The sequence below is a fragment of the Schistosoma haematobium genome, chromosome 6 (assembly GCF_000699445.3).
Source record: "Schistosoma haematobium chromosome 6, whole genome shotgun sequence".
Lineage (NCBI taxonomy): Eukaryota > Metazoa > Platyhelminthes > Trematoda > Strigeidida > Schistosomatidae > Schistosoma > Schistosoma haematobium.
This window is the reverse complement of record NC_067201.1, coordinates 2,019,424-2,047,216: the sequence shown is the minus strand read 5'-3', so window position 1 is coordinate 2,047,216 and position 27,793 is coordinate 2,019,424. Positions and strand designations below refer to the sequence as shown.

Sequence of the window (27,793 nt, the reverse complement as noted above, 5' to 3'; positions counted from 1 at the left end):
TTGATCGCGCAATTTCGTGGATTGGTTGATGTTAGACACTATCACCATTGGATGCCGGCTCAGTGGTCCAGTTGGTTAAGCGTTCGCGCGCTAGACCGAAGGCCTTGGGTTCGGATCCCGCGGGTGGGATCGTAGATGCGCACTGCTGAGGAGTCCCACAATAGGACGAAACGGCCGTCCAGTGCTTCCAGGTTTCCAAAGGTGGTGGTCTAATATCAATCGGTTCATGATCTCAATCAAAAACTTGATAATCTCCACAACCCCTATATTATGTATCAGTTTTATCAAGATTACAAATAAGATTTGATCAAAAGCACGTAAGGCCTCCTGGCTTTTGATATCTACTAGAGAACATAAAAGTATCTTGTACTCGATGTTTATCTGTTAAAACTAGTGAGTATATTGTATTTTAATCAATAAAACGCAATCACTCACTTAGAATTAGAGAAAAATGACATATCTTTTAATCAGTAACATATCAACCCCAAATGACCTAGTATGGCCTAGGGTGGAAGAGATAGTTCTCTCTCTCTCTCTCGAAATGCTCTTACATAGCCACGTGCATACAACCACTGCCACACAATTCCTACTCACTGCCTTCAACCGTTATTACTGTTGTTTACGAAATTAAGAGGACGAAAAGCGAATCTCCAGCACTTTAACCGGGTTGCTGGATATAGAGAGTAGATGGTGGTTGGACATAGTCAACAGAAAACCCTGAACCCGGGTTTCGTGCTACTTGGTACTCGTCAGCAAAGTGTACCTGTAATCTTGAAGGAACTGACAAATTCGATTCCATGTCACCCAGCTTCACAGTCAGAGACGTTACCACTGAGCTATCCGGGCTGTAACCACTTACTTCAGTGTCCATAACCAATCTCCATTCTTATTATTGATCATACATTTCCTGTTCAGTATTTTCCATAATAGAGAATCAATTAAGAAAAAAATAATTTGGCACACTCACACACACACACACAAACTTAATTACAAACATGATTGAATTCATATACAATAATAATTAAACTATAATTAATAATAATAATAATAAAGTACTCATTAAAGAAATGACAAAATAATTAAGATAAATACTGAAATTAAAAAAAAAAAATAAAGTTTATCTTTTTTTTCTATTTTTTTCTTTTTTTTTCAAAAAAAAGAAAAAAAATAAAGTAAATCAATAAATTAGTCGACATGGTAACAAAAAAAAAATCAATAATAATAAAATATGGATAATCATCATCATCATCATCGTAATTCATGATTTGTCTTTTTTTTAAACTTACTATTGATACTACTTATATAAATTAAATTAAGTAACATAATCTACTTGATGATTTCTGATGTAATTTTTTATTTGTATTTAATTTTTTAATAGAATTATTTTGTTTAAATGAATCATGAGAATATTCATTGAATTTTAATGGAATTAATTTTGTTTGAAATGAATTTTCTTGTAGATTATTAGAACTTTGTTGAATAGTTGGTAAATTCGAATTGAATTTGATTGATTTAATAGAATTATCTTTAGTATTATTATATGGTGACAATGTGATTTGATCTAATTGACTAAGACGTCGTGATCTATAGGATGTAATAAAATAAAGTAATAAAAAAAAAGAATTAGAAGAGGTTTTTATGGAATATTATAGTAAATTCAATCGTTGAGATCATGAATCCCATTACGGTACTTCTTAGTGGCAGTGCGCATTCACGATCCTGCCTCGCGAGATTAGAATCTAGAACTTATCAGTCTCGCGGGCGAGCGCTTAACCACTAGACTACTGAGCCGGGTTTCAATGGTGTTAATGATCAATTCAAGCAGTGACCAGTGGAGTTCAATAGGGTCTGTTGTGAGATTGTAACTCATTGAAGACAATGGTGGATGTGTCACTCAATTTCGTGAATTGGTTGGAGTCAGCCATTCACACCGTGGGATGTCGACCGGCTCAGTAGTTTAGAGGTTAAGCGTTCTCTCGCGAGGCCTATAGGTCCTGAGTTTGGAATCTCGTGATGCGGGATCATGGATGCGCACTGCTGAGGAGCCCGGCAATAGAACGAAACGGTCATCCAGTGCTTACAAGTTTTCCATAGTGGTCTAGCTTCAATTGACTCATGATCCTAACTATTAAAACAAAGAAGATTTTATAATTTTTATGTTATGAAGATTACATATTATGCAACACATTGAATCTTGTTTCAAGCTTATTAAAAATACTTTGTACTCGAGTGTGCATGAGAGTTGAGAACTATAATTTATGGATGATCTTTTATTTATTTATTTGAACACATAAATATTGGTACAAGAGTGCACCAAATATATATGCGCCACACAAAACAATGAGAGTTTAAAGGGAAGGAAGAAGATAAAAAGGTGAGGAGCGTAAAAAAACAGAGAACAATAACGAAGAGATTGGTGTAAGGTAGTGTAATAATAATAATGGTAATAATGCGGGAATGGAAAGTTACCATCAGAAGAAATCTTTCAGTTAAGGGAGATACAGCCACTTTTTACGAAGAAAGTAAAAGAAGGTTACAGTAGCATCGACATTAGCTTCTATTCTGAGCCATATCTGATAACGTCTCTAGCCACTGTGTAGCACCATCTCTCGAACTCCAACCAGGGAGACGTGAAGGACCAACAGAAGCCAGTCCTTTACAACTTTCTTTCATGCCACGACACCATGTCATGCACTGACCACCTCTCCACCTTTTCCAACCAGTCTTTGAGTGATGCTAAAACGACTTTGAGAATGTTCATGAACATACTGCGGCCAAATCAGGATTATAAACCAATGTGAGAAATAAGGATTAATATTTATAGTTGAGGTTAAGGGTTTTCATCACGAATTGACATAAACTATAATGCTAAAACTCTATTTAGCCAAATGAATAAATAAATTTCGCGCTGAAATTCAACATCTGTTATCATAAATCTGATTGGTTCGTCCATAAATTATAGTCTCACTGTATGAGGTCAAAAATTATCATCATCATCATCATCAAACTGGTTTGTTTACCTGATATGAATGATGCAATAAGTTATGTAATTTAGTAATTTTACTCAACTATGATAAATTGATGCTACTTAACTTATTAACAGTGTGCTATGTATTACTGATGTCCACAGATGTAAGTAGTATATATCACTAATCGAAAGTGGAATGATTGGCAGTTGAAGGTTGAAAAAATCAAAGAGAACAGAACGAGAACAAAAGAGTGATTAGTATAGAAACGGAGGGACAACAAAATCTTAGACGATTGATGGATATTTTGCAAAAATGAAGTATTTACTTTATGGTTCTCAGATTTTACCAAGATATTCTGTTATGTTGTATTAGGATACATTTAGTTATCCTCACTTGTGTTCTCGTTCAATACAACGGAACGTACGTCGTTACGAAGACAATTACATAACAAACAATCAGTTCAGCTGTTTATTTTACTAGCAATCACCAATATGACGTGCTTCATGAAAAAGAACACAATTCTCAAGATGAATCATTCAACAAAGTATAAAGGTTTTACTACCAGTGTAATGTGTTCTATCCAGCATTAAATATGGTTTAGAACTGTTATTATTGTTGAGTTCTTTTAGATTGATGGTTGAATTTTCTTTGTCTGTCTGAGGAACAACATCAATGCCTACTTTAAGCGTTAAGTTGATGAGTTTGTGGAATAATCAAAGCTATCACTTCCATATATACTAATTAGTATTGCCAGTTAAACATCTAAACTCTGTTAGGTTATTCATCTTGGAAGTCATTGGTGTTAGAATGATGTTATTTTTCATAAGACAAGTAATATTTGCAACCGTTAATATAAGAAGCTGAAATAATTATATAGAAGAGATAGAATGTTGCCAGTAGTGGAGTCCAGGACATGCGTTTCGTCCACTTTAAGACTGGTCGTCTGGATGAACCTGTATGCCAATGTTGATGTCCATCTCGGGATTCCAACATTACCCTTTGCTTCAAACACCAATCACAGAGTGGATATTTACTCTTCGGTGCAGGTACATCCAGCTGACGAGTTCTCAACTGGACAAAGTATATATATACTGCAATCGACTGTTAGCCACAATTCACTTATTTTACAATCGTCCAGTGCTTCCAGATTTTCAATGGCAGTCTATCTTAGATTGACTCATGAATTCAACTGTTAAAATATTTAATGTAACTTATGACAAAATGTTTATATTGAGGCAATCTGTACAGGATGTATATATGCCAATTAAACTTAGTAGAATTTCAGTCAAATTATCAACAACGGAATAATCTAAGTTGTGTTTTCAATGACAAACATTCTATTATTAAGCTAGATAGTATCAGTTACCATAGTTGAGTAAAATTACTAAATTACATAATTTATTGCGTCATTCATATCAGTTAGACAAACCATTTTGATCATAATAATCTTTGACCTAATACGGCGTGTCTATGCCCCAAAATGCAATGGTACAGCCGAGAGTAGGGAGAGTCAGCTCCCTCTCTCGAATTGCTCTCACATGGCCACGTTCATGCAATCACTGCCTTTTCGTGGTGGGGGTGGTGTTCACGAAAATAAGAGGAAGACAAAAGAATGTCCGGAGGTGGAAGATTCACGTAGAGGAGTTGTAAAACCCTGATTCCAAAACAATGGTGCACATAGGTTCCAGGATCGTGAGGGAAAAAATGGCTTGTGAAACAATCGTTGGTCACCGACCACCATGGGACTGCATCTCCTGACGTTGCTTCACTGCCTTGTAGATCAGAACTTTCGGTCGGAGGCCCCGGGCGCGGCCCCCAAAGAGAACCACCTGCTTCGGTTTTGGCGATTGGGCAGTATCATAGCCTGCACGCATATCAAATGTGTGGCGCATGTGTATTCGGTACCCCTTTGTACCAATATTTGTGTGGGCGAACAAAATAAATTAATAATAAAGATATGCTGTAAACGTTCGTCGGTTATGGTAGCTGGAACATATGTTAAGTGTATGCTGATATTTTTAAGAGTTGGGTGCCAGAAAACTGAGAGTGGCCTAACCAACATATTGTGTCAATTTATGAAGTTTAATTTTATTGGACTAAACTATATTGGTAGGAGTATACCACCTAGTTAGGACCTGCGAGTTGATTTTGAACACTGGTTGAATGTTGAGTGACATAGTTAGGATGCTTTCATTTTCGATTTCTTCATAAACATTGAGTTTCAAAATCCCTCCTTACATACATTTGTTGTGATGGTTGGTGTTCGAAATCTGACACTGCTACGCTCTAACCTCTCAACTGACTACTTGAGCGAGAATGTAAGAGTTAGCGAGAAAGTGTATTGGGATGCCAAATAAAATGTACAAAATTTTCATTCATATATATATATATATATATATATATACGACTCTAATCTTTAGAAAGTTGATCGATTTCTTAGCCAATGAAGTGCACTTGTCCTATAGGTCATTCCTGATTGCCATTAATTGACCTTCTCACTAGACTACTTCTGAATGGCTCTCCATATCAACATTCTTTTTCAATTATATACTTCGACATTTGGTTTCTCTCGCTAACATAGATATCACTATTCATGATGATGATGGTGATTTCATATCTCTGCACTCAAATGATATAACAATTTAAAAAGAGAAATATCTGTGTTAGGTCTAATTATTTGCTTATCTTTTTGATTGAATCATCAAGCGATTGATTTTAGACCATCATTGAAAACCTGAAAGCACTGGACAGCCATTTTGTCCCTATTATGGGATTCCTCAACAGTGCGCATCCACGATCTCATTCATAGGATTCGAACCCAACAGTACTCAATCTCTCAGGTTACACAAAATAATGATCAAGATCTTAATCTGACGTTTTCTACCGTACACATTAAACTATTCTCTCTTCTTACCTATGAATTTTATGCAACATAATACGATATGCACCAGTGACAGCGCATCGTGTTGAATAATTATAGGAATTTTGTATTTCATCAGTGGTAATACCTAAATTTGATAATAAATAATTTGCTGCTTCTAATTCAGCATCATCTTGATCTGATGAATTGATCTCATTCAATTGATTCAATGTTTCATGATCAGTTTGATTAGTTGTAATGCTTGGAATAGTATGGATTGATTGTTTATGTATTAGATGATTAGATGATGGAATTACATCATTTGAAGTGGATATATTCTTGTTGATTTTATATCCGGATGATGATGATGAATTTATAAGATTCTGTTTAATGTGAGGAGTTGTAGGAAGCTGTGAAAATAAGAACAACAGCAACAACAACAACAATTAAAAATGATCTTATTTAAGTGATCATCAAAAACCTGTAAGCATTAGACGACCGTTTCATTCTAGGAATTAACTCATCAGGAATGGGGATTCACTAATCCGGATACAAGAACCGAATCTAATACTATTAGCTAGCGCATAAGAACGTTTAATCTGTAGACCATTGAGATGAATAAATGAAATTTATCGTGGATTGACCTCATTTAGGGTATCGCTAGACTTTTCAGTAATGTTCATCAATGACTCCATCAGGCGGTGAACATAAAACTCGTTTAGGATCCACTGGTGAACATTTCTATGTTGAGCTAATTCGTGATATAACTCAACGATGATTTATTCTTCATAGTAGCAATTGGTTTACTCAGAATATACTTATTTACTTACGCCTGTTACTCCTAATGAAGTACAGACCACTGACTAGCATTCTCCAACCCACCATGTCCTGGGCCTTTCCAGTTCTATCCAATTTTCGTTCATTTTTCTCATGTCTGTCTCCATTTCTCGGTGTAATGTGTTCTTTGATCTTCCTCTTTTCCTCTGGCCTTGAGAATTTTAAGTGAGGGCTTGCCTTGTGACGCCTGGAGTCTCTCTGGGGCTACTGCTGATCCCAAGCCCAGATAAAGGAGGGTTGGGAATGGGGTTAGTGAACCCATTTCGTAGGAAACTAACTCGCTAAAAAACGCCGACCGGAAAGAATTATTACTCAGGATATGACTGAAATTAATCATTTACGGCTTGTTACCAAACCTTCAAAAGCCTATGTTGAAATAAGTCATTTGATTTATAGATGATAGTCCTTATAGTCAAATCACGTATGAACCTATTGTTGGTCATCGGCTACCATAGGACTGCATCCCCTTACGTTGCTCCACTACTTTGTGGATCAGACCTTTTGGTCGAAGGCTCCGGGTGTGGCTTCCAAAGAAAACCACCTTTTCTTCGGTTTGGGCACTCGGGCAGTATCACAGCTTATACACAAATCAAGTGAATTGTGTGGCGCATATGTACTCGGTGTCCCTTTGTACCAATGTTAACGTACTGAAATGAGTAAATAAGATAACAGAGATGATCAAGTCAATCTAAAAAATGAAATACAATTATCACAGAAATAGTCAAATATTAAATTTAATAGTTGAATTCATGAGTCAAGTGAAGCTAGAACATCATGAAAAACTTGGAAACACTAAATAGCCGTTTCCTTTTAGTATGTGCACATCTGAAGAGTCTCATACGAGGACGAAACTGCCGTTCAATGCTTTCAGGTTTTCAATGATGATCTAATTTAAATTATAATTTAATTTAAACTTACAGGTGGACAATGTTTAAATCGAGGTAATGGTTTAGGAAATGTTTGACCAGTTAACCAATTTGTCCAAGTTGAACGTTGACGTAATATAATTTCAATTGGTGTTAAATCTTTTCTAGCAAATTGTGCATATTTAATTAATTGTGAAGCTGTTGGACGTAGATCCGGTTGACGTGTTGTTAAATTACGATAAAGATCAGCAGCTGCTGGTGATAAATAATCTGGTGGTTGTAAACCACAATTATTTAATACTAAACGTCTAACTTGTCCAACAGTTGTACCATTAAATGGTAATAAACCAGTTAACATAAAAAATAATACAATACCAAGTGCCCACATATCAACTGGTCCACCACGATAACTGAAGTATAAAGATAAATTATATGTGTGTGTAAGTACTATGAAAGAAAAACCAACAATAGTTGTTATTGTAAGCAGTGATGGATAGTCACTAGCAGTGGAACCCAGGACGCGCGTTTCGTCCTATTTGGGACTCATCAGCTGGATGTACCTGCATCTCAGGGTTGATGTTCACTCTGGGACTCGAACCCAGTACATCATAATTATAAGAAATAACCTTATCTCAACTAAAATATTCACAATGATTGGGTTTACATTCATTTCATCATCATAAGGAAAGTGAATCAATGATTGAAAGACATGAAAAACTGCACATACATATATAATGCTTTCATCAACTCCGCCTGTAGCTAACTGTAATATACGATGATAACCAGGATGTACATTTTGACAACAATCATTTATAGGTTCTAATTGGAGTCAGATACCGGGTTACAAAACAATCAATTACAAATATTGACAACTGAATATACACAACTGTTGTGATGATACTTTTATTCGATTGACATTTTGCATAATCTTTTCTCCTATTACCACTTCTACTACTCTGGTATTTGTATTGATAAGTTGATCTATTTTTGTAGTGACATGGTATGATACCTTGTGATGATGTAAATCTGCATCACGTTTTATGTTTCTATTGACTAATTAGTTACTTACTTACGCGTTACTTCCAATCGGACATAGGCCGCCGACCAGCATTCTCCAATCCACTCTGTCCCACGCCCTCCTTTCTAGTTCTATCCAATTCTTGTTCATTCTCCTTATGTCTGTCTTTATTTCTCGGCGTGGTGTGTTCTTTGACCTTGAGGATTCCAAGTGATGAGGGCTTGCCTTGTGATGCAGTCGGATGCTTTCCTCAATGTGTATCATATCCACTTCCAACACTTCTTCCTGATTTCTTCCTCCGCTGGGATCTGGTTTGTTCGCTTCCATAGTAGGTTGTTGTTGATAGTGTCTGGTGAACGGATCCGAATTATTTTGTGTAAACAACTGTTAATAAACACTTGTATCTTCTGGATAATGGCTTTTGTAGTTCAAATTTGTATCAGATACACCGTGCTGATGAATGATGCTTCCCAGATATGTAAAGGTGTTTACTTCTTTCAAAGCTTCTCCATCATGTGTGATTCGATTGGTGATTGAAATATGCTTTACAAATTCATTTATCTAGTAATATATATTGGCACATATAGTATTCAATCAAGAACTTTTAACTACTATTACTATTGACAATTTTGAATCAACTTTATATATCACATTCTGGTTAGCGTTTTTTAGCGAGTTAGTTTTCTACGGGATGGGGTCGCTAACCCCATGCCCAACCCTCCTTCTTTACCCGGCCTTGGGACCGGCAGTAACTCTAGAAGAGCCACAGGTTGAGGAGGAAATTAGGAAAAAACAATGAAAATGGATAGGACATAGATTACGGAAATCACCAAACTAAATCACGAGGCAAGCTCGAAATTGAAATCATGAAGAGAAGCGGAAAAGAGGAAGGCCAATGAACACATTACTTCGGGAAATAGAAGCAGATATGAAGATGATTGATAACAACTGGAAAGAGTTGGAAAGGATTGCTCATGACAGAGTTGGATAGAGAGTGCTAGTGTGCTCCTTCACAAGGAGTAACAGGCGTAATTAAGTAAGTTACATATTACATCATTGTAAGAAAAACTAAAACTAAAATGTTACATACGATTTTGATTCAAATAATTCTGGTGCAGCATATGCAGGTGAACCACAAAATGTTGTTAATTGTTGATTTGTTTCTTTAATTAGTTTACTAAAACCAAAATCAACTAACTTCACACGATAATGATCTGGGCATAAATCTATCAATTCAATATAGAAAAAAACAAACAAAGTAACAAAGTAAATGAAGTAGGCTAAGAGTTGGCGAGTAGTTAGTGATATTCAATAGGTAACCTTAGATCTAAGTTTCAGTCTAGATGAGAATTGATGGTACTGGTTGAAATGGATTCCAATCAACACAAACATTATATTGTTCTGAGATGATGGAGAAGATTTGTAGTTCATGTGGATGATTTCGACGGAGTTTTGTTCTCTGAGCTGGATGATTTAATCATGGAGCTTGTATCGTTCTTCTGAACGACATCATCCACACAAACTTCAAGTAGAAGTAGTGCTGTTGATATCATTTAGAAGAACGATACAAGTTTCACGATTAAATCATCCAGATCAGAGAATAAAACTCCATCAATAACATTGTTCACTATTTAGTGATCGGGCATTGTAAATTTCTCAATTATAACTGAGGTAAATCATAGTAGGAAAGCTGAATATTAATGCCTCAAATTGTGTAACTCTATGATGTGGGTTCAAGTTCCATACAGAATATCAATTTCTTCAAAATCTCAAATATATCTTCTGTTATCATCTCTTTCTTGCAATTATGACCCATCTATTCCTGTTGCTTAGTATTCTCGGACGCCGATTCACTCGACAAGTTTCCAAATCAGAACACGGTTGAACAGGAAAAGAGATTACATTCCAAATAACAAGGTTAGATGGAAGTAAGAAGCACAATAGGGAAAACGTTAGTATATTTATAGTTTTTACATGAGAAGATTCCAGAGTATTCTCCAAGTATTAACTAGTGCTGACTGGATAAGAATTAGCCAATCAGCGTGCATCAAAGCAATCGTGCATTGAGCATGCCTTAATCCAGTCCTATGTACGGCTAACATCATTCTGATGAGTTTCTTATCAACTATTTTGAATCACCTAACATTAAAATATAGTGTATGTGATGACATACACTTAGATTAGTGGTTACATTTTCATGTGAACGATTGATTTCAATTATCACGATGCACTGGACATATAAGATTTCGGCGATTAGTCAATAATTGTAGCAGGATTCGGAAGTGGGATACTTACCAGCAGAAGATTGAAATAAACAGAAGAGGAAAGAAAACAGGACAACTGAAGGAAGATGCGCAGATGATGTATTTAATGTATGGCTTTTATATTTTACAATGGCACTGTTTGGTTTAGCATACAACAGTGGACTTGTATACCGTGCCTGAATTTTCGTTCACTACACATATTGTAGTGCTTACTCTTATGTCATTGTCATTTTTCAAGATATAAGAGGTCTCTTTCAAAGTTCCATCTCCCCTCTCTTCACTAGTATATAGTTGTCATATGTATAGGAATCTGAGGGATTCAGGATCATCGAAGAATTCTTCAAAACAAAGAAGAAGGAGATCACAATGAACATCATTCAGTGCTTTGTGCTCATCGACGACGGCAGCGGAGACGATAAAGACCAGTTTTATAAGAGGCCACAGTTGGTCGCAAAGAAATATCTAGGAAAGAACGTGACCATTCTGATGGGAGACCGATATACCAAGGTCGGAGCGTACAACACTCAATGTAAAGATATCATATGATGACATGGTCTGGGAAAATGGACAAAAATGGTGAGAGGTTTGTAAATTTATATGGCTTCAACAACATGGAATAAACGTTCAAATGTAGTACTGGTAGTAGGTGACTTTAATGCCCAGATAGGCAGTTTAAACGAAACAGAAAGGCATTTAGGTGGGTATTTTAGTATCCCAACTCAGAGAATAGATAATGGTGATTGTCTACTGCAACTGTGCCCAGACAATCGTTTATTTTTAGCAAACACTAATTTTAAGCATAAGGAGAGACATCGTCTAACATGGCAACCCCCTTCAGAAAAACCAGTGACACGAAAGCCAAAAGCAGATTGCAGGAACAACTGAGGTCACGATTAGGTAGTTCTGAAAACGAGGCTGACCCAGATGTTGCTTAGAAAGATACATAAACAGCTGTGGGAACAGAAGTGACATCTATTACTAATTTAAACCATAGGGTTACAAAAAACTCAATGGATTTCTTCTAAGTCTATTGCATTGATGGATTCTCGTAAACTCATCCCATCAGGCTCTGAACATGATGAAGAACGAAAACAAATCAGATCTAGGTTAAGTAAAAGTCTAAGGAATGACCGTGAGCAGTGATGGAATCCTCAAGGCTAAAGGAAAAGAGGAAGGTCAGAGAAAACATTACACCGAGAAATGGAGATAGACATGAGAAAGGTGAACCAGAATTGGATGGAACTAGAAAGGAAGGCTTGGGACAGAGTGGGTTGGAGAATGCTGGTCGGCGGCCTATGCTTTATTAAGAGTAACAGGCGTAAGTAAGTTTTTTACACTTAAACGTTAGCGATTTTATAGTAGATCTAAATAAATTATTAAGCGATTTATCGTATACCTACTACATTTCTTTATGGTGGTCCAATCTCGTCTCTTATACATACATATTGATAAGTCTTGCTAATTGAACACTATATTCGTTTCCTAAGCTATTCATGTAACCCCCAAGCTAGAACCACACAGCGGCTTGAACACAAGAGAAAAGGCACAAAATATGTGAGAAGCACGTTGCTCCAAAGGTTGATTTTAGTGCAGAAAATATAGAATTTTTATAGTATTTTAGATGTTCTTGGGCTTCCCGAAAATTCTGGAATGCTACTAGACATAGTAGCAGTATAGTAATCAGACAATCAGAAACTCTACATGTGACTTCCCACTTTCTTGACATTTCTGTCTGAACTTCAAGTGAACACTGATTCAGCCTTTCTTGTCTTTTGCGAGTTTTCTAGATCACCACAACACATACATAATTATGCCTGTTACCCCTTGTGGAAGAGTATAGGCCGCCCACTAGCATGCTCTATCCAATTCTGTCCTCTTATACATAACAGAAGTTATAAGGATTCAAGGTAAGACTATCATTGATGGATGACTGTTTGTTTGTTTATTTTTCTTCAAAAATATACATTTCTGAACACTTCTTATTACGTACTCTTATCAATTTTATTGAATGTTATTTCAGTGTCTATTTTCTTAAATCTTTAATTTACATCCGGTTATGAAATCTGAATTCAAACCTTATCTCAGTTATTACTCATTGTATCCCATAAACAATATGTACGTTTTACCTTTTATATTTAGTTATGTAATTTTGATGGAGTTTTGTTCTCTGAGCTGGATGGTTTGGTCGTAGAGCTTTCATCGTTCTTCTGAACGATAGAAACTCCACGATTAAATCATTCAACTCAGAGAACAAAACTCTATCGAAATCATTCACATGAGCTACAAATCTTCTCCGACATCTCAAAATCATATAAGTTATGTAATCTATTCCATTGTGACCACTAATTCATAAACTACCACAATCGGTTTAATAATTTCATGTATGCGTAATATTAGAATAAACCATGAAGAAGATCTAATTGAAAACAATATTATTTGCTTATTCTAATTTAAAGTATGTGAGATAGAAGAACCTTGGTTGAAGTTCAAAGTGCACGATTGTGAATGTGCACTGTTGAGAAGTCTCATTCTGAGATGAAACAGTCATCCAGTACTTTCAGGTTTTTGTCGGTAGTTTAGCTTGGATCGACTCATAATTTCAATTATTAAAATTTAATGTTTAAATTCACTTAGTATTGTTGTTTAATTAAATCTTCCCATTAATGTTTAGAACTGCAATCGATCAGTCTCTTACTGATATTGGTGCATACTGTGTGTATTGTCTCGATATTGGTTTAATTCACAAGCTTTATAAGCAAAGATAGATAGTGGCTAACAGTGGAATCCAGGACACGCATCAGTTGGATGTACCTACATCTCAGAGTTCATTGTCACTCTGGAACTCGAACCCTTTACCGTTCGCTTCAAACGCTATCACATCATCCACTTAGCTACTGAGTTTTGATAACCACTTGCTTATGCAATGAGAATATTTAAGTGAAAATAAGTGAATAAATCAGTATGATATCCACAAAACCCCTTCTGATATTATTCAACATATGATCACTAATGAAGGTCTCCAAGAGATAATTCCTGGAGTTCTAGTGAGAAGCAGTGACCAGTCCAACCGGGTCTGTTGTCAGATAGTAACTCACTGAAATCAATGGTAGATGTATCACTCAATTTCGTGGATTACTTGAAGTTAGACATTAACACCATTAGATGACGGCTCAATAGCCTAGTAGTTAAGCGTTCGCACGTGAGACCGACAGATCCTGAGTTCAAGTCTCGTGCACTGCTGCGGAGTCCCACGATAGGATGAAAAGGCTGTTTAGTATTTCCAGAAGGTTTCCCATAGTGATCTACCTTCAACTGACTCATAATCTCAACTATTAAAATGACTATAATATTCACAAAATCCCCTTCTGTTATTCAATAAATTACCATTTAAGCTTCCTTCAACTTCATCATCATCATTATCATCACCTTCCATTGAATTGAATTGATATAATTTCTGTTTAATTAATTTCTTTCCATTATTAATTGAATTCATATTATGTAATGGATTATTCTTGGAATATTCTTGTTTCATTTTTAATTTGGATGATGTCACATTATTATCAGGTTTATGTAATGATTGTAATGGATTCGGATGTTGATGCTGCTGATGCGGCTGATGATGTTGATGCCGCTGCTGCTGATGTTGCTGATGTAATAATTTTTGTATTTTTCCAATTGGTTTATTTTCATCATTCATAGTTTGATGATTTTTTTGTTTTAATTTTTTTGTTTTTATGAATGTTTCAGTAGTATTAGTAGTAGTAGTATGTTTAATATCATATGTAAATAAGATATTCTCTGCTTTAATATCTCTATGAATAATATTACGTTCATGCTATTTTATAAAAGGAAAGGAAAGAAAGAAAGAAAAGAGAAAAGACATTGAATATTATATCATAATTATAAGGTTGTGGGTTCGAATCTCGCGAGGTGGGATTGTGGATGAGTGTTGTTGAGGAGTCCTACAATAAGGACAAAACAGCCATCTATTGCTTTCAGATTTTCCATGGTAGTCTAACTTTATTTGGTTCATGAATTCAACTATTGAAATGACTATAATATCCATTAAAACCCTTCTGATATTATAAGGTCGATAAAGAGAATTAAAATTAAATTAAATGTACGAAGAACTCATCAAGGATAACAGCAATAACAATCAATCAACATCAAGGTCGAACGCGTCGACAACTTCATTTATCTTGGAAATCTGATCAGCCCAAATGAGTTGGTGTCTAACGAAATCTCTGTATGGATTCAGAAAACTCAATTGGCTTTTGCCAGTTTATGTCAACTATGGCGAAGGCGAGATATCTGTCTATCAATTAAGGGACGAGTGTACTGTGCGGCAATTCGTTCCGTTCTACTTTATAGCTGCTACACGTGGCCATTTAGAGGAGAAGATACTCGTAGGTTACTAGTATTTGCTCACAGACATCTTAGAAATATTGCTCGCATCTTCTGGGATCACCGAGTAAGTAATAGTGATGTTTGACACAGAATATTAGGGAATGATGATAGATCAATTTTTGAGGTAGGGCCACGTGTTACGTATGACTGAACACCGATTACCGCGACGCTCAATGCTGACTAGTGTTGAGGATGGTTGTAAGAAAGTTAGGGACGGCCAAACCAAAACATGGTATCAGTGTTTTAAGTCACTAACTTGTGTTCTGTGACATGTTGGTAGATGCAGACTACTTGGTTTGTGTGGGCGAGACTATCGTAACTAATTGTTGGAGATTCTGTATGATATGGCGTAGGTGTATACATTCTTTGTCTTCCCTTAAACTATGAGATTGAACTTACTTTATGTCTCTCTTTCTACGAACTAATTATTCTTTCCTGTACTGTGTCCTTATTGAAAATATCCTGCAACAAATTTTGATTATGGTTAAGCACTTCTTGTTAACTTACTTAACAGACAATGTGATTTGAATAGTAACAATTCGCATATTTCTTTGTATCGTTATGATCACTGGATCACATGACAGACTCTAATTAAACTATTGATTGCTTAATTATCACTCCATGATTCATCTTCCTCAGCATGTATGTATGGACTCAAATCATACTGTTAGTCCTTGCTTTGCCTTGCTGCGCCTTTATGCAGTTTGACTATAAATTTACCTATGTAATTGCTCATATATACTTATTCACCTCTCGGCTTCAAATTCGCTTGTAGTTTTGTGATCTTCGCTATTTGCTGATAGAATTTATTAGATCTAAAACAGCGTTGTGATTTATATTATAACGGTTCTTTACTGATGCACATCTTGCAAATATTATATAAATTTTTATTGCTTACTTTTGATTCACTTTTCGTATTTTCTCAGCGTAACATTTGTGTTTATCAAGTTATACTACTAACAAGTAGTTCAATAATCATAACATATTTACTAGTATAGGTAGAGACAGGTATCTACCTCAGAACAACGGAAGTTGGTCGCGCAATTTCGTGGATTGGTTGATGTTAGAAACTGTCACCATTGGATGCCGGCTCAGTGGTCCAGTTGATTAAGCGTTCGCGCGCGAGACCGAAGGCCCTGAGTTCGAATCCCGCTCGCGGGGTCGTAGATGCGCACTGCTGAGGAGTCCCACAATAGGACGAAACGGCCGTCCAGTGCTTCCAGGTTTTCAATTGTGATGGTCTAACATTAATCGGTTCATGATCTCAATCAAAAACATAACATATTTTCTGCTTCATTATGAAAAGTTTTAACTTGGATTATTTGCTCTCTTTATTTATAAATCAGATATAAATCAGTTATTCGGAAGATTCATGAGCTCACTGGTACTTACCTACTTACTTACTTACGCCTGTTACTCCCAATGGGGGCGAAGACCGCCGACCATCAATATCTAATACACTCTGTCCTACGCTCTCCTTTCTAGTTCTATCCAATTCTTGTTCATTCTCCTTATATTCATTTTTTGGATCCGTGGAATGGTTACAGTCGATTATGTGTTCAAGTATAAAACTCCTAACTCCTTTCCTTTCCCTTATACTTGAACACCTAATCGACTGTAACCATTCCACAGATCCAAAAAATGAATTTAAGGTTGTTTATATGATTCATTCTCCTTATGTCTATCTCCATTTCTCAGCGTAACATGTTCTTTGACCTTGAGGATTCCAAGTGAGGGCTTGCCTTGTGAGTCAGTTAGGTGCCTTCTTCAACAGGTGTCTTATCCACTTCCAGCGTTCTTCTTGATTTCCTCCTCCGCTGGGATCTGGTCTGTTCTCTCCCATAATAGGGTGTTGCAGATAGTGTCTGGTCAACGGATAAGAAGTGTTTTGCGTAGACAACTGTTAATAAACACTTGTATCTTCTGGATGATAGCTTTTGTAGTAGGATTGTGTTGACATTTTTATTGAAAATTATGATCTTGGTGTTAATTGACAGTTGTTTTGAGTTCCAGAATTTCTTCGATTGTAAATATGCTGCTCTTGCTTTATCGATCCGCGCTTTCACATCTGCATCAGATCCACCATGTTCATCAATGACGCTGCGCAAATATGCAAAGGTTTTTACATCTTCCAAATCTTCTCCGTCAATTGTGATTGGATTGGTGCATGCTGTGTTGTATCAAAGAGTCTTACTTTTCCCTTTTGTGTATATTGAGACCTACTGCTGCTGAGGCTGCTGCTACACTGGTCGTCTTCTCCTGCATTTGCTGCTGCATGTGCAATAGAAGAGTCAGATCATCTGTGAAGTCTAGATCCTCCAGCTGGTATCACATGTTTGTCTAAACATGCCATGAAAAAACTAAATAATAAGTTTATTTTTTATAGATGAATTCTAATTCTATAGATGTTCAATTTTTCGTGGAATATACATCCTAATGAATCCATGTACATTTAGGATTTGGTGTGCGAATATATCTTCCTATTCATTTTTTTAATATCCCCACTTAAGTGTGAGGCTGGAATGCCATCTAGAAAGTGTGTATATTCGTGTGGGAATCGGTTAACCGTCCAAAGTATATACAAAATCATTTCATCATGTAAGCAGTGAATTATTACACTGAACCGAGTTACACCGATTAAATATCAAATAATGATCAATATCGTGGTTGTCTAGTCCCTAATAATGATTTAACTCTATTGATTGACTTGTAATGTGTTCAATACTCTGAATGACTGAAAATCAGAAGTACTGTCATGTTAAAATACAAGACTGTAGTCTAATGGTAAGGAGCTTTGGTTTTTTTTTTGGTTTTATTCTACATCGAACGTTTCAGAATGAGTTATATTTAGTATTATGGAAACTGATCATGTTTGTGTGACTTCAACATGTACTGTCTACTGTTAAAGTCAGAGACGTTATCACTAAGCTGCTCAAACGGTGTCTTAAATTCTGTAAGATCATAGGGTAATTAGTGTTACTCTTTGCAACTAGTACGTACCCTCGATCCATCAAGGTTTTCTGAAGACTTTATTCAATCAACTTAATTTAGAACTAATTTATGTGAAGGCTTGAATACTATCCATCTTGTAGATTTAAGATACAGCAATTATGATTAAGTTCATAACAAACCGGATCCCAGCGGATGAAGGAATCATAAAGAAATGCTAGAAGTAGATAGGATACATATTGAGGAAAGCCCCAAACTGTATCACAAAGCAAGCCCTCATCACTTGGAATCCTCAAAGTCAAAGGAGAAGAGGAAGACCAAAGAACACATTACGCCGGGAAATGGAGATACACATGAGGAAAATGAACAAAAATTGCATGGAACTAGAAAAGAAGGTCCAGGACAGAGTGGATTGGAGAATGGTGGTCTGCGGCCAATGCTCCATTAAGAGTAACAGGCTTAAGTGAGTAAGTGAATATCATCAAGAAAGTAGTCTTTCATAAGATACACAAGCCAAAACATTCAATTCGTGAAAATAAACACAGTTTATTGTTTTCCCACGAAGATGATACATTTTAGTAGGGTATATTAGTAATTTAAAAAAAAAAAACTAACTTTAATGGAGTTCAGCCATATCGTGAGTGAGACACCCATCAACACTAAAGAATAACGATCTCACAATATCACGAATTCACTGATGTTAGAAAGATAGAACAGACATAGAAGTGACGCACAGAAGTAGATTGTCCCTAGAGCAACCACAGTTTAGATGCCGACAACCAACTGATGTTCATTAGATTAAGACCAAAGAACATAAAAAGAATGAACAAGAATTCGATAGAACTAGAAAGGTAGGCTGAGGACAGAGTGGATTGGAGAATGCTGGTCGGAGGCTTATGCTCCTTCCTTGTTCACCCTTGAAAGAGATTATAACACACATTACAAAACAACCACATAAATTTGAACTTACTAAATGATTAACTGCAGCAACTAATTGGGCAAAAACAATTCTACCTTCTGGTTCACTTAATTTACCATATTTAACAATTCTACGATTTAAATCACCACCAGCTACATATTCCATGACTAAATTTAAATGTGAAAATGTTTCAATCACCTTGAAAAGTCAAATAAAAATTAGCGGGAAATTAACTCTAATTCAAATGAATTCATATAAAGATTTATCTGAAAAACGTTGTACATTCAAATTGTTTAAAGGTTAGTCATCAACTTAAACATTTTGTCTAACTGTTGTAATTAGCTTATGTTACTTACTTACTTAATTACGACTGTTATACCTCATGGAGGAGTATAGGTCACTTCCTGGCATTCTTCATCTAACTTTGTTCTGGACAATACTTTCCAGTTGCTATTCATCCTTTTCATGAATGTTTACAGTTCTCGACGCGATGTGTTATTTGGTCTTCCTATTTTCCGTTTTTATTCAGCATTCCAAGTTAGGTCTTACCTTGTGATGCAGTTTGGTGATTTACGTAATGTATGTTCTATCTACGTAAAACGTGTTTTCCTCATTTCCTCTTCAGCTGGAAGTTGGTTTGTTCTCTTTGATATGATGGAAAGAAAAGTCAATTTTCAATTTGATTTACTCATTATGAGTTTTGTTTAAGATTACTTCCGTTTTGAATGAGTGTACAATCAATATATAAATAAGTGTACTTTCTACTAGTGTCGTCGTGTTTTGGGGTTAATAAATCATCACTTATACCAGTCTTTGTGTTCTTACTTTCACGTCGTGGGAATTGCAGAAGTCCCTCGTTCCGAGTATAAGTAATCAGCGAAGACCAGATACAAAAAGTAGCATTAAAAAAGCCAAGACAATAAGCATTCAAACGACAAGTTATAACACTGTTCCACAGTAGGTTGTTGCTAATGGTATCCCGTAAACAGACTTTGAGTTTCTCGAATAGACAATTGTTTATAAGTACTTGTACCTTCTTGATGATGGTTGTGGTAGTTCTCGAAGTTTCGTCTGCATACAGTAGAACTAACTGACTTGATGCTCGTATTAAAGATTAAGACTTTGATATTGATTGACAGTTGTTTTGACTTCCATATGTTATTCCATTAATAGGAATGCTGTCCTTACTTTGCTTTTACGTCTGATTCAGATCTTCCATGTTCATCAATAATGATTCCTAGGTATGTGAAAGTTTTCACCACTGTTAGAAACTCTCCATCAAGTGTGATTAGGTTGGAGCTCTCTTTGTTTGATTTGAAGATCTTACTCATAAGTCTTGCAAATTGAACGCTATATTCGTCTCCTAAGCTACTCTATAACCCCCGAGCTAGAACTATACGGAGACCTGAACAACGAGAGAGAAGACGCAAAGTATGCGAGAAGTGCTTTACTCCAAGGTTCATTTTAATACAGAAAATACAGGGTTTTTATAATATTTTAAATGTCCTTGGGTTGCTAGAAGATTCTGGAAATACTACTAAACATAGTAGCAGTGTAGCAATCAGCCAATCAGAACCTCTACATGTGACGTTTCGATTCCTTGATATTTTGGCTAAGACTTCAATAGAACGCTGATTGGATGAAACACTTCTTAACGTTTCCTGATGCTTGTTTGTCTTTTGCACGCAATTTTTCGGATCACTCCAACACTTACATTCCGTTTTTGTTTATTTTGTGACCTACTGTTGAATAAGCTGTTGCTGCACTAATTGTCTTCAACTATGATAATTGATCTACCAACTAAAATAAATCAAATAACCCAAAAATCAAAAGAAGATCGTTTGTCTTTTTGTTTCCCTGTTTTTTTTTCTTCATTCACTGATAAAACTTTTCGGTGAGACTCTAATTTATGGACGACCTTTGAGCAACGCTAAACTGACCTTGAGACTGCCCACCTAATAACTAGGACTAATTGAGGGTTATGAAACATTTCAGGGGGGGATTAGAATTATGATTGACAGTTAATGGTTAAGGAGTAGGAATTAGATTTTAGGTTTTCATCAAGAACTGACATTAGCTATAATGCCGAAACTCCATTGAATCAAATGAATGAGTGAATTTCGCGCCAAAATCCGAGACCTGTTATGTTATACCTGATTGGTTCGTCCATAGATTATAGTCTCCCCACTTTTAGTTTCTATTAATATATTGTCTTAATCTGAGTCTTATGTTACTACTGATAGCTGTGTATTCCTTCGTTTATTAAATATAACTGTATTTTATACACACTTGCTGGATCATCGGTCCACGTCTTATTTTTAGCTCTCTTCACTCATCTTAATCTCCATATTCCCCCTAGTCCATACATTACCTTCTGGTTAAATGTGAACATCTATATCTAGTGTGATGTGTGCTACTTATATTTGCAAAATGTCCATCAATTGTCTCAAAATGGCCCACACTTCATTGTCCTTGCATTTTCATACAAATTGCATGCTGTTTCCATTCTTTACTGTTCGATCCTCTTGTCTCTCTACTATCAGACATTCTGTTCATGACTAACGTCATATACTTACTTACTTACGCCTGTTACGCCTTGTGAAGGAGCATAGGCCGCTCACCAGAGTTCGCCATCCAAGCTTGTCCTGAGCAATCCTTTCCAGCTCCTTCCAATGGTTATTCATCTTTTTCATATCTGCTTCTATTTCCCGAAGTAATGTGTTCATCGTCCTTCCTCTTTTCCGCTTCCCTTCAGGATTCCAAGTTAGCGCTTGCCTCGTGATGCAGTCATATACTACTAATGTCGATATAAGTAGCACACACCACAATATAAGTATGTATATATCTTTATATGTATAATGGTTATAATAATGGTATTGTAAACAGGAAGATTTTTATAACACCAATTTTTATTTGTCTAACAATTATTATTATTATACTTTTTTAGGACAAGTTAAAGTACATTTCAAACTGTATACTTGATTGTAATTTGCTTGTTTTAATCTTATGATTTATGACTATGTTTATGAATATTTGGATGGGAGGTGGTGTGTGTGTGTGTGTGAAAGAAAAGAGTTTCTTCTTAAAAGCGAAAATGAATATAATGAAACCATAACAACTAAGAGTATGAAACCGCCTTTTATAATAAGATTAGGCGGTTTTTGACCGAGAGAACAATGTGTGGAAATAAGGAGGGAGTGGATGATGGTGGTAGTCGGTAGGTGATATATATATATGCAAATAAAAAAAAACAACAACAACGGAACAGACATTGATTTCAATAAAGAATGAATGAATAGAAATGGTTATATAATTTACATAAGAATTCATATAAATAACAGTGAGATTATAATTTATGGACGATGTTTAAGCGACTCTGAAGTGACTTTGAGAGTGTTCACCTAGTAACTAAGACTAAATAAATCTTATAAATGAGTGTGAGAAATTTGAATTATGGTTTAAAGTTGATGTTTAAGGATTAGGAATTAGATTTAAGGGTTTTCATCATGAACTGATATCAACTATAATGCCAATACTCTATTTAGCCAAATAGTTGACTGGATTTCGAATCGAAATCCGAGATCTGTTATGTTATACCTGACTAGTCCGTCCATAAATTATAATCTCACCTAAATAACTATATATCTGAGTGTATATAGTAGTCATGAATACTTGTCCATGTTAGATATGAATTCGAAATATATCCAGTATGGGTCGGAAACGTGGAGAACTACAAAAGCTATCAGCCAGAATATATAAGTGTTTATTAAAAGTTGTCTATGCAAAATACTTCGTATTCGTTGGTCGGACACTAACTGAAACAACCTGTTATGGAAGAGAACAAACCAGATCCCAGCGAAGGAGGAAATCAAGAAGAAGCGCTGGAAGTGGATAAGACACACATTAAGGAAAGCATCCAACTGTGTCGCAATACAAGCTCTCATCTGTAATCCTCAAGATCAAAGGAAAAGAAGAAGGTCGAAGAACACATTATGCCGAGAAATGGAGACAGACATTAGAAATATGGACAAAAATTGGACAGAATTGGAAAGGAATGCCCAAGACAGAATGGTTTAGAAAATGCTAGTCAATGGCCTATGTTCCATTGACATTAACAGGCCTAAGTAAGTAACCTAATCCTTAACTAAGTCATATCTCTTTATAAAGTACAATTAAAAATAAAAGGTATTTTAACCATTATTAAACTAGTGACTCGTTTAATTGAATATTGAATATATTTCATTTCCTGTTTTTTTTATTGTAACAATTTTGTTTGGTTGATCAATTTTTTTTATTTAGCGGTTGATTTAATTTTTCTATGACAGTTCCCCTTGCTCCTTCCTCTTCCTCTTCCTCCTCCCCCCCATTCGTTTTAGTTTGATAAATCGTTACACTTTTCCACTTCAATTACTTTATAAACAATAAATCAATTGATTGATATGAATATGACTATGAGTATTAATGACTGTTGGACAGACAATTAGAGAAGAAATGATTATAATATTAAATGATTTCAATGGTTGATATCATAGATCACCATGGAAAACCTGGAAGCACGAGGTTGCCGTTTAGTCATACTGTGGGATTTCTCCTTGACAGTATGTATCTACGATTTCGCAGTCAAGAGATTCGAACCCAGGACCTATCAGTGTCGTACGCGCAAGTGATTAGCTAATAGACCATTGAGCACAACACCTTCATAAACCCATCAAAAATGTGATCTAAAAACACTAGGTCTCGTGGTGGGAGCTCGAACTTCAAACCACCGGGCTTATATCCACTGTTTTATGTTTATAACTTCAATCAAGTCACGAGGTGTGATCATGGATGTGCACAATAGGATGGAACAGTCAATGAAGAGTTTCACAACAGGACGAAGCGGTCAGTCATCCAGGGCTTCTAGATTTCTCATGCTAGTCTACCTTCAAATGACTCATAATCTCAACCACTGAAATAAGAAATTCTATGAAAATTCGATACCTTGCTAATAATCAACATGATATTGATATTTGAAAATTACTACTTAAATAAACGTCTAGAAATTTCAACAGTTGAGATCATGAGTCAATTGAAGCTAGACCACCATGGAAAACCTAGAAGCACTGGACGGTCGTTTCGTCCTACTGTGGAACTCCTCAGCAGTGCGCATCCTCGACCCAGGACCTATCAGTCTCGCGCCGGGCGCTTAACCAACTAGACCACTGAGCCGGCCGGCATCCAACGGTTTTAATGTCTAATTTCAACTAATCCACGAAATTGAGCGACACATCCACCATTCTCATCAGTGAGTTACTACCTCACAACTGACCCGGTTGAACTCAAATAGTCACTGCTTCTCACTAGGACTGCAGGAAATACATCTTTAAGTCAGTCACGAGTGAGCATGTGTTTATGAGTATCAGAAGGGGTTTTATGGAGATTGCATTCATTTCAACAGTTGAGATCAAGAGTCAATTGAAGCTAGACCACCGTGAAAAACCTGGAAGCACTGGACGGTGGTCTGGCTTCAATTGACTCATGACCCCAACTGTTGAAATTGCTACAATCTTCACAAAACCTCTTCTAATACAAATATCTAGAAATTCATTGCGTTTTACCGATGTCATTAGAGATAAATTCAAATTCTATTACTTTATTCATAAGTAGTCTATATCACATTGTACTTGATGCTTTAATTCTTTTTAAAATCAATCAATATTACGTAATAGATCATGTTTATTATATAACACTTTTCTTTGTATTTTGTTACATTTCTACATAACATAATGGGGATTAATGATATAATTGTAACTATGACAAAAAGAAACTACGCATCTATTTTATACTTGAATCATTCAGTTATTTAGTCAGTCAGTCAGTCAGTTAGCTACAATGTAGAACCACATACATACATATATGCATCGATTCAAGTTGTCATACCTTAGTAACACAACAACATGAACATCGGATTCATTGAAGTAGTTACTTTAATGATGGTAATGTATATAAAAGACAGATTGTGTATAAAGATATAATGCTGAATATCTCTAATATCACTTATTAAGTTATTGTTGTGTTATGAATAAAGATTGAATTAGGAATAATAGAATATCTTGGTATACTATAAGAATCTGTTATAACTTATGATCGCCGATTAGAGAGCAGTGATGCGTAAAACTCGTATGAGCAGTTTAGAGTCTTGATTGGCTCTGCCAGTCAAGTCCAGAACACCAGTCTCAGCCTTTGCGATATGAATCCTTGTATTTCAATCGTACTGAGTTTATATACCAACCAAGCAGACCACAACGTACCAATAAAATATGAAACAACATTTGTACAAGAATTAGCCAGATGCGGCTGTGAATAAGGGAGGTAGTAATTAATATACTGGGTATAACTCAAGAATGGTAAAACGTATAATAATAGTTTATGGGTCAAAATATGGCTTATAATAAGAGGAATATGAATATGCATAGTTTAGTTACTTAATAATTATACGATAGAAATATACGTTTAGTATTAGTCCATAAAAGGATCCCAAAGTTATCATTCATTATGTTCCTCGGATCCTAACAGAATCATAAATTGAATATTTCATATACAAATTCCAATTATTTGTTCTTCCACTTTACAATTCCATTCTGTTTTCTATTCTGTTTTATTCTCTTTAATTTAATCTTCTTAGCTATCTACTACTAGGTAGTTCACTTTCTATTGATGAACAAGAAGGATCTTATGCAAATGTAAAAGTTAGGATTGACAAAGAACAGCATTCGAACAGTTGAAGAATACATGGAACTCAAAACAACTGTATGCAAGCCAATATCAAAGTCATAATCTTCCGTACGAACATCAAGTCAGTTTGTGCTATTTTATGGAGCTGAAAAGTGTAGAACTACTGTAAACCATGATCAACATGATACAAGTATTTATAAACGGTTGTATACATAAGATATTCAATATCTGTTAACCGGATATCATCAACAAAAGTCTACTGTGGACGAGAACAAACCAGCCTCTAGCTGAAGAGAAAATTAGGAAGAGATGTGGGAAGTGGATATGGCACACATTGAGGAAATCATTAAACAGGATCACGAGGTAAGTGCTTACTTGGAATGCTGAATGGAAACGAGAAATAGGAAGTCCAAAGAACACATCACATCAAGAATTGGAAGCATACATGAAAAGGATGAATAGCAAGTGGAAAGAACTGGAAAGCATTGTTGAGGACCGAGTTGCTCAAATTTAATTAATCATTAAAATCAAAGATTACGTTCTATGCACAAGTTTTATTGAGTAATAAGTGTTGACTACCTGTTGATTACCTCCAATCACCATCTTACATCTCAACATAGTGCACTCAATGTCAAGTCATCTAGACTAGTGGTCATACTGCAACTTGGTCAATAGGACTTGATATTTACTAAGAAGAAATTAACATACATGAGATTGATCACCGACCAGTGATCAATCACTTGTAAATACATCTTATTCTTACAGAAGTTTAGTTGCAGCTCGGTATTCCATTGGTAACATCTCTAACTGTGAAGCTGAGGGACATGAGGTCGAATCCATCAGGGAGTACCAGTTCCCTCAAGATTACAAGTACGCCTTGCTGATAAGTTCCAAATAACATGAAATCTAGATCCAAGGTTTTCTACTGACTATCTTCAACCACTGTCTCATTGTTTTAACTATTAAATTATTCAAATGAACTCTTTCTTATCATATCGCCTTCAAATATTGATTTATTGAAGTAGAAAAACCCATGAGAAATCTTGATAAGAAATAATAAGTGATTGGTAACATAATTGTAAAGAATGAATGTCTACAATTATGAAGTGAAGAGTGTTTAAATGTAAACTAATACATTGGACCACTTACAGTTATGTAACAATTTTATTAATATCAGAAAGGGTTTTGCGGATATTATAGTAATTTCAATGGTTGAGACCATGAGTCAGTTGAACTTAGACCACTATGGAAAACCTGGAAACAGTAGACGGCGGTTTCGTTATAGAACGCTAATACTCAGCAGTGCGTATCCACGATCCCGAACCTAGGACCTACTGGTTTCTCGCGTAAACGCTTAACTTCCAGACTACTGAGCTGGCAGACATCTAACGGTATCAGTGTATAACCTCAATCAATCTACAAAATTGAGCAACACATCCACCATTGTCTTTAGTGAGTTATTATCTCACAACAGACCCAGTTGAACTCCACTTGTCACTGCTCTTCACTAGAACTCCAGGAATTACCTCTTGAAGCCAATCACTAGTGATCATATGTTGATAGATATCAGAAGGAGTTTTTTGGATATTATAGTAATGTTTTAGCTTCAGCGCATGGATTTTAAAGTATTGACATCTCGTTCTACTAGAAGATATACAGGGAGAAAGATATGAATGAAGGAGATGTTTAGTATCTGATTAGATAACACCTGTCAGGAGTTTGCATGACATTAGATGTCTATTCATAATCACATTAGTAATGACCTCATAAAATTCATCACCCACCTTACTAATAGCCTTCAGAACTCTTCGTAATACAGTGAAGTCTTTTCTCAAAAGCCCGGGAAAGAATAGTTGAGAACAGTAAAGAATAATAGGTAATATGCAAGAATTGACAAAGTGTAAGAGTAAATGACGAGTAATTCCAAAAGCATACACCCTTTTTAGGTAATAAGTCCGATGGGAAACTTTCTTCGATAACAATAAAACAT

At 35.7% G+C, this 27,793-nt stretch overlaps 1 protein-coding gene across 2 annotated transcripts in view; it reads right to left on the bottom strand.

The window, feature by feature from the left end:
• Positions 1-943: 943 nt before the first annotated feature.
• Positions 944-27,793, bottom strand: part of NIM1_2 (G2-specific protein kinase nim-1) — a 54,332-nt gene continuing 27,482 nt past the window's right edge. The window contains exons 3-8 of one of the 2 annotated variants that reach the window (XM_051216653.1): positions 19,141-19,287; positions 14,199-14,649; positions 9,641-9,776; positions 7,585-7,942; positions 5,884-6,239; positions 944-1,584 (exon numbers count right to left, since the gene is read on the bottom strand). In XM_051216653.1, the coding sequence (XP_051065246.1) occupies positions 1,308-1,584; positions 5,884-6,239; positions 7,585-7,942; positions 9,641-9,776; positions 14,199-14,649; positions 19,141-19,287 (1,725 nt within the window). In that variant the 3' untranslated portion in view covers positions 944-1,307. Of the gene's footprint in view, positions 1,585-5,440; positions 6,240-7,584; positions 7,943-9,640; positions 9,777-14,198; positions 14,650-19,140; positions 19,288-19,449; positions 20,889-27,793 lie in introns of those variants that run through there. The other variant, XM_051216654.1, reaches the window with a different exon arrangement.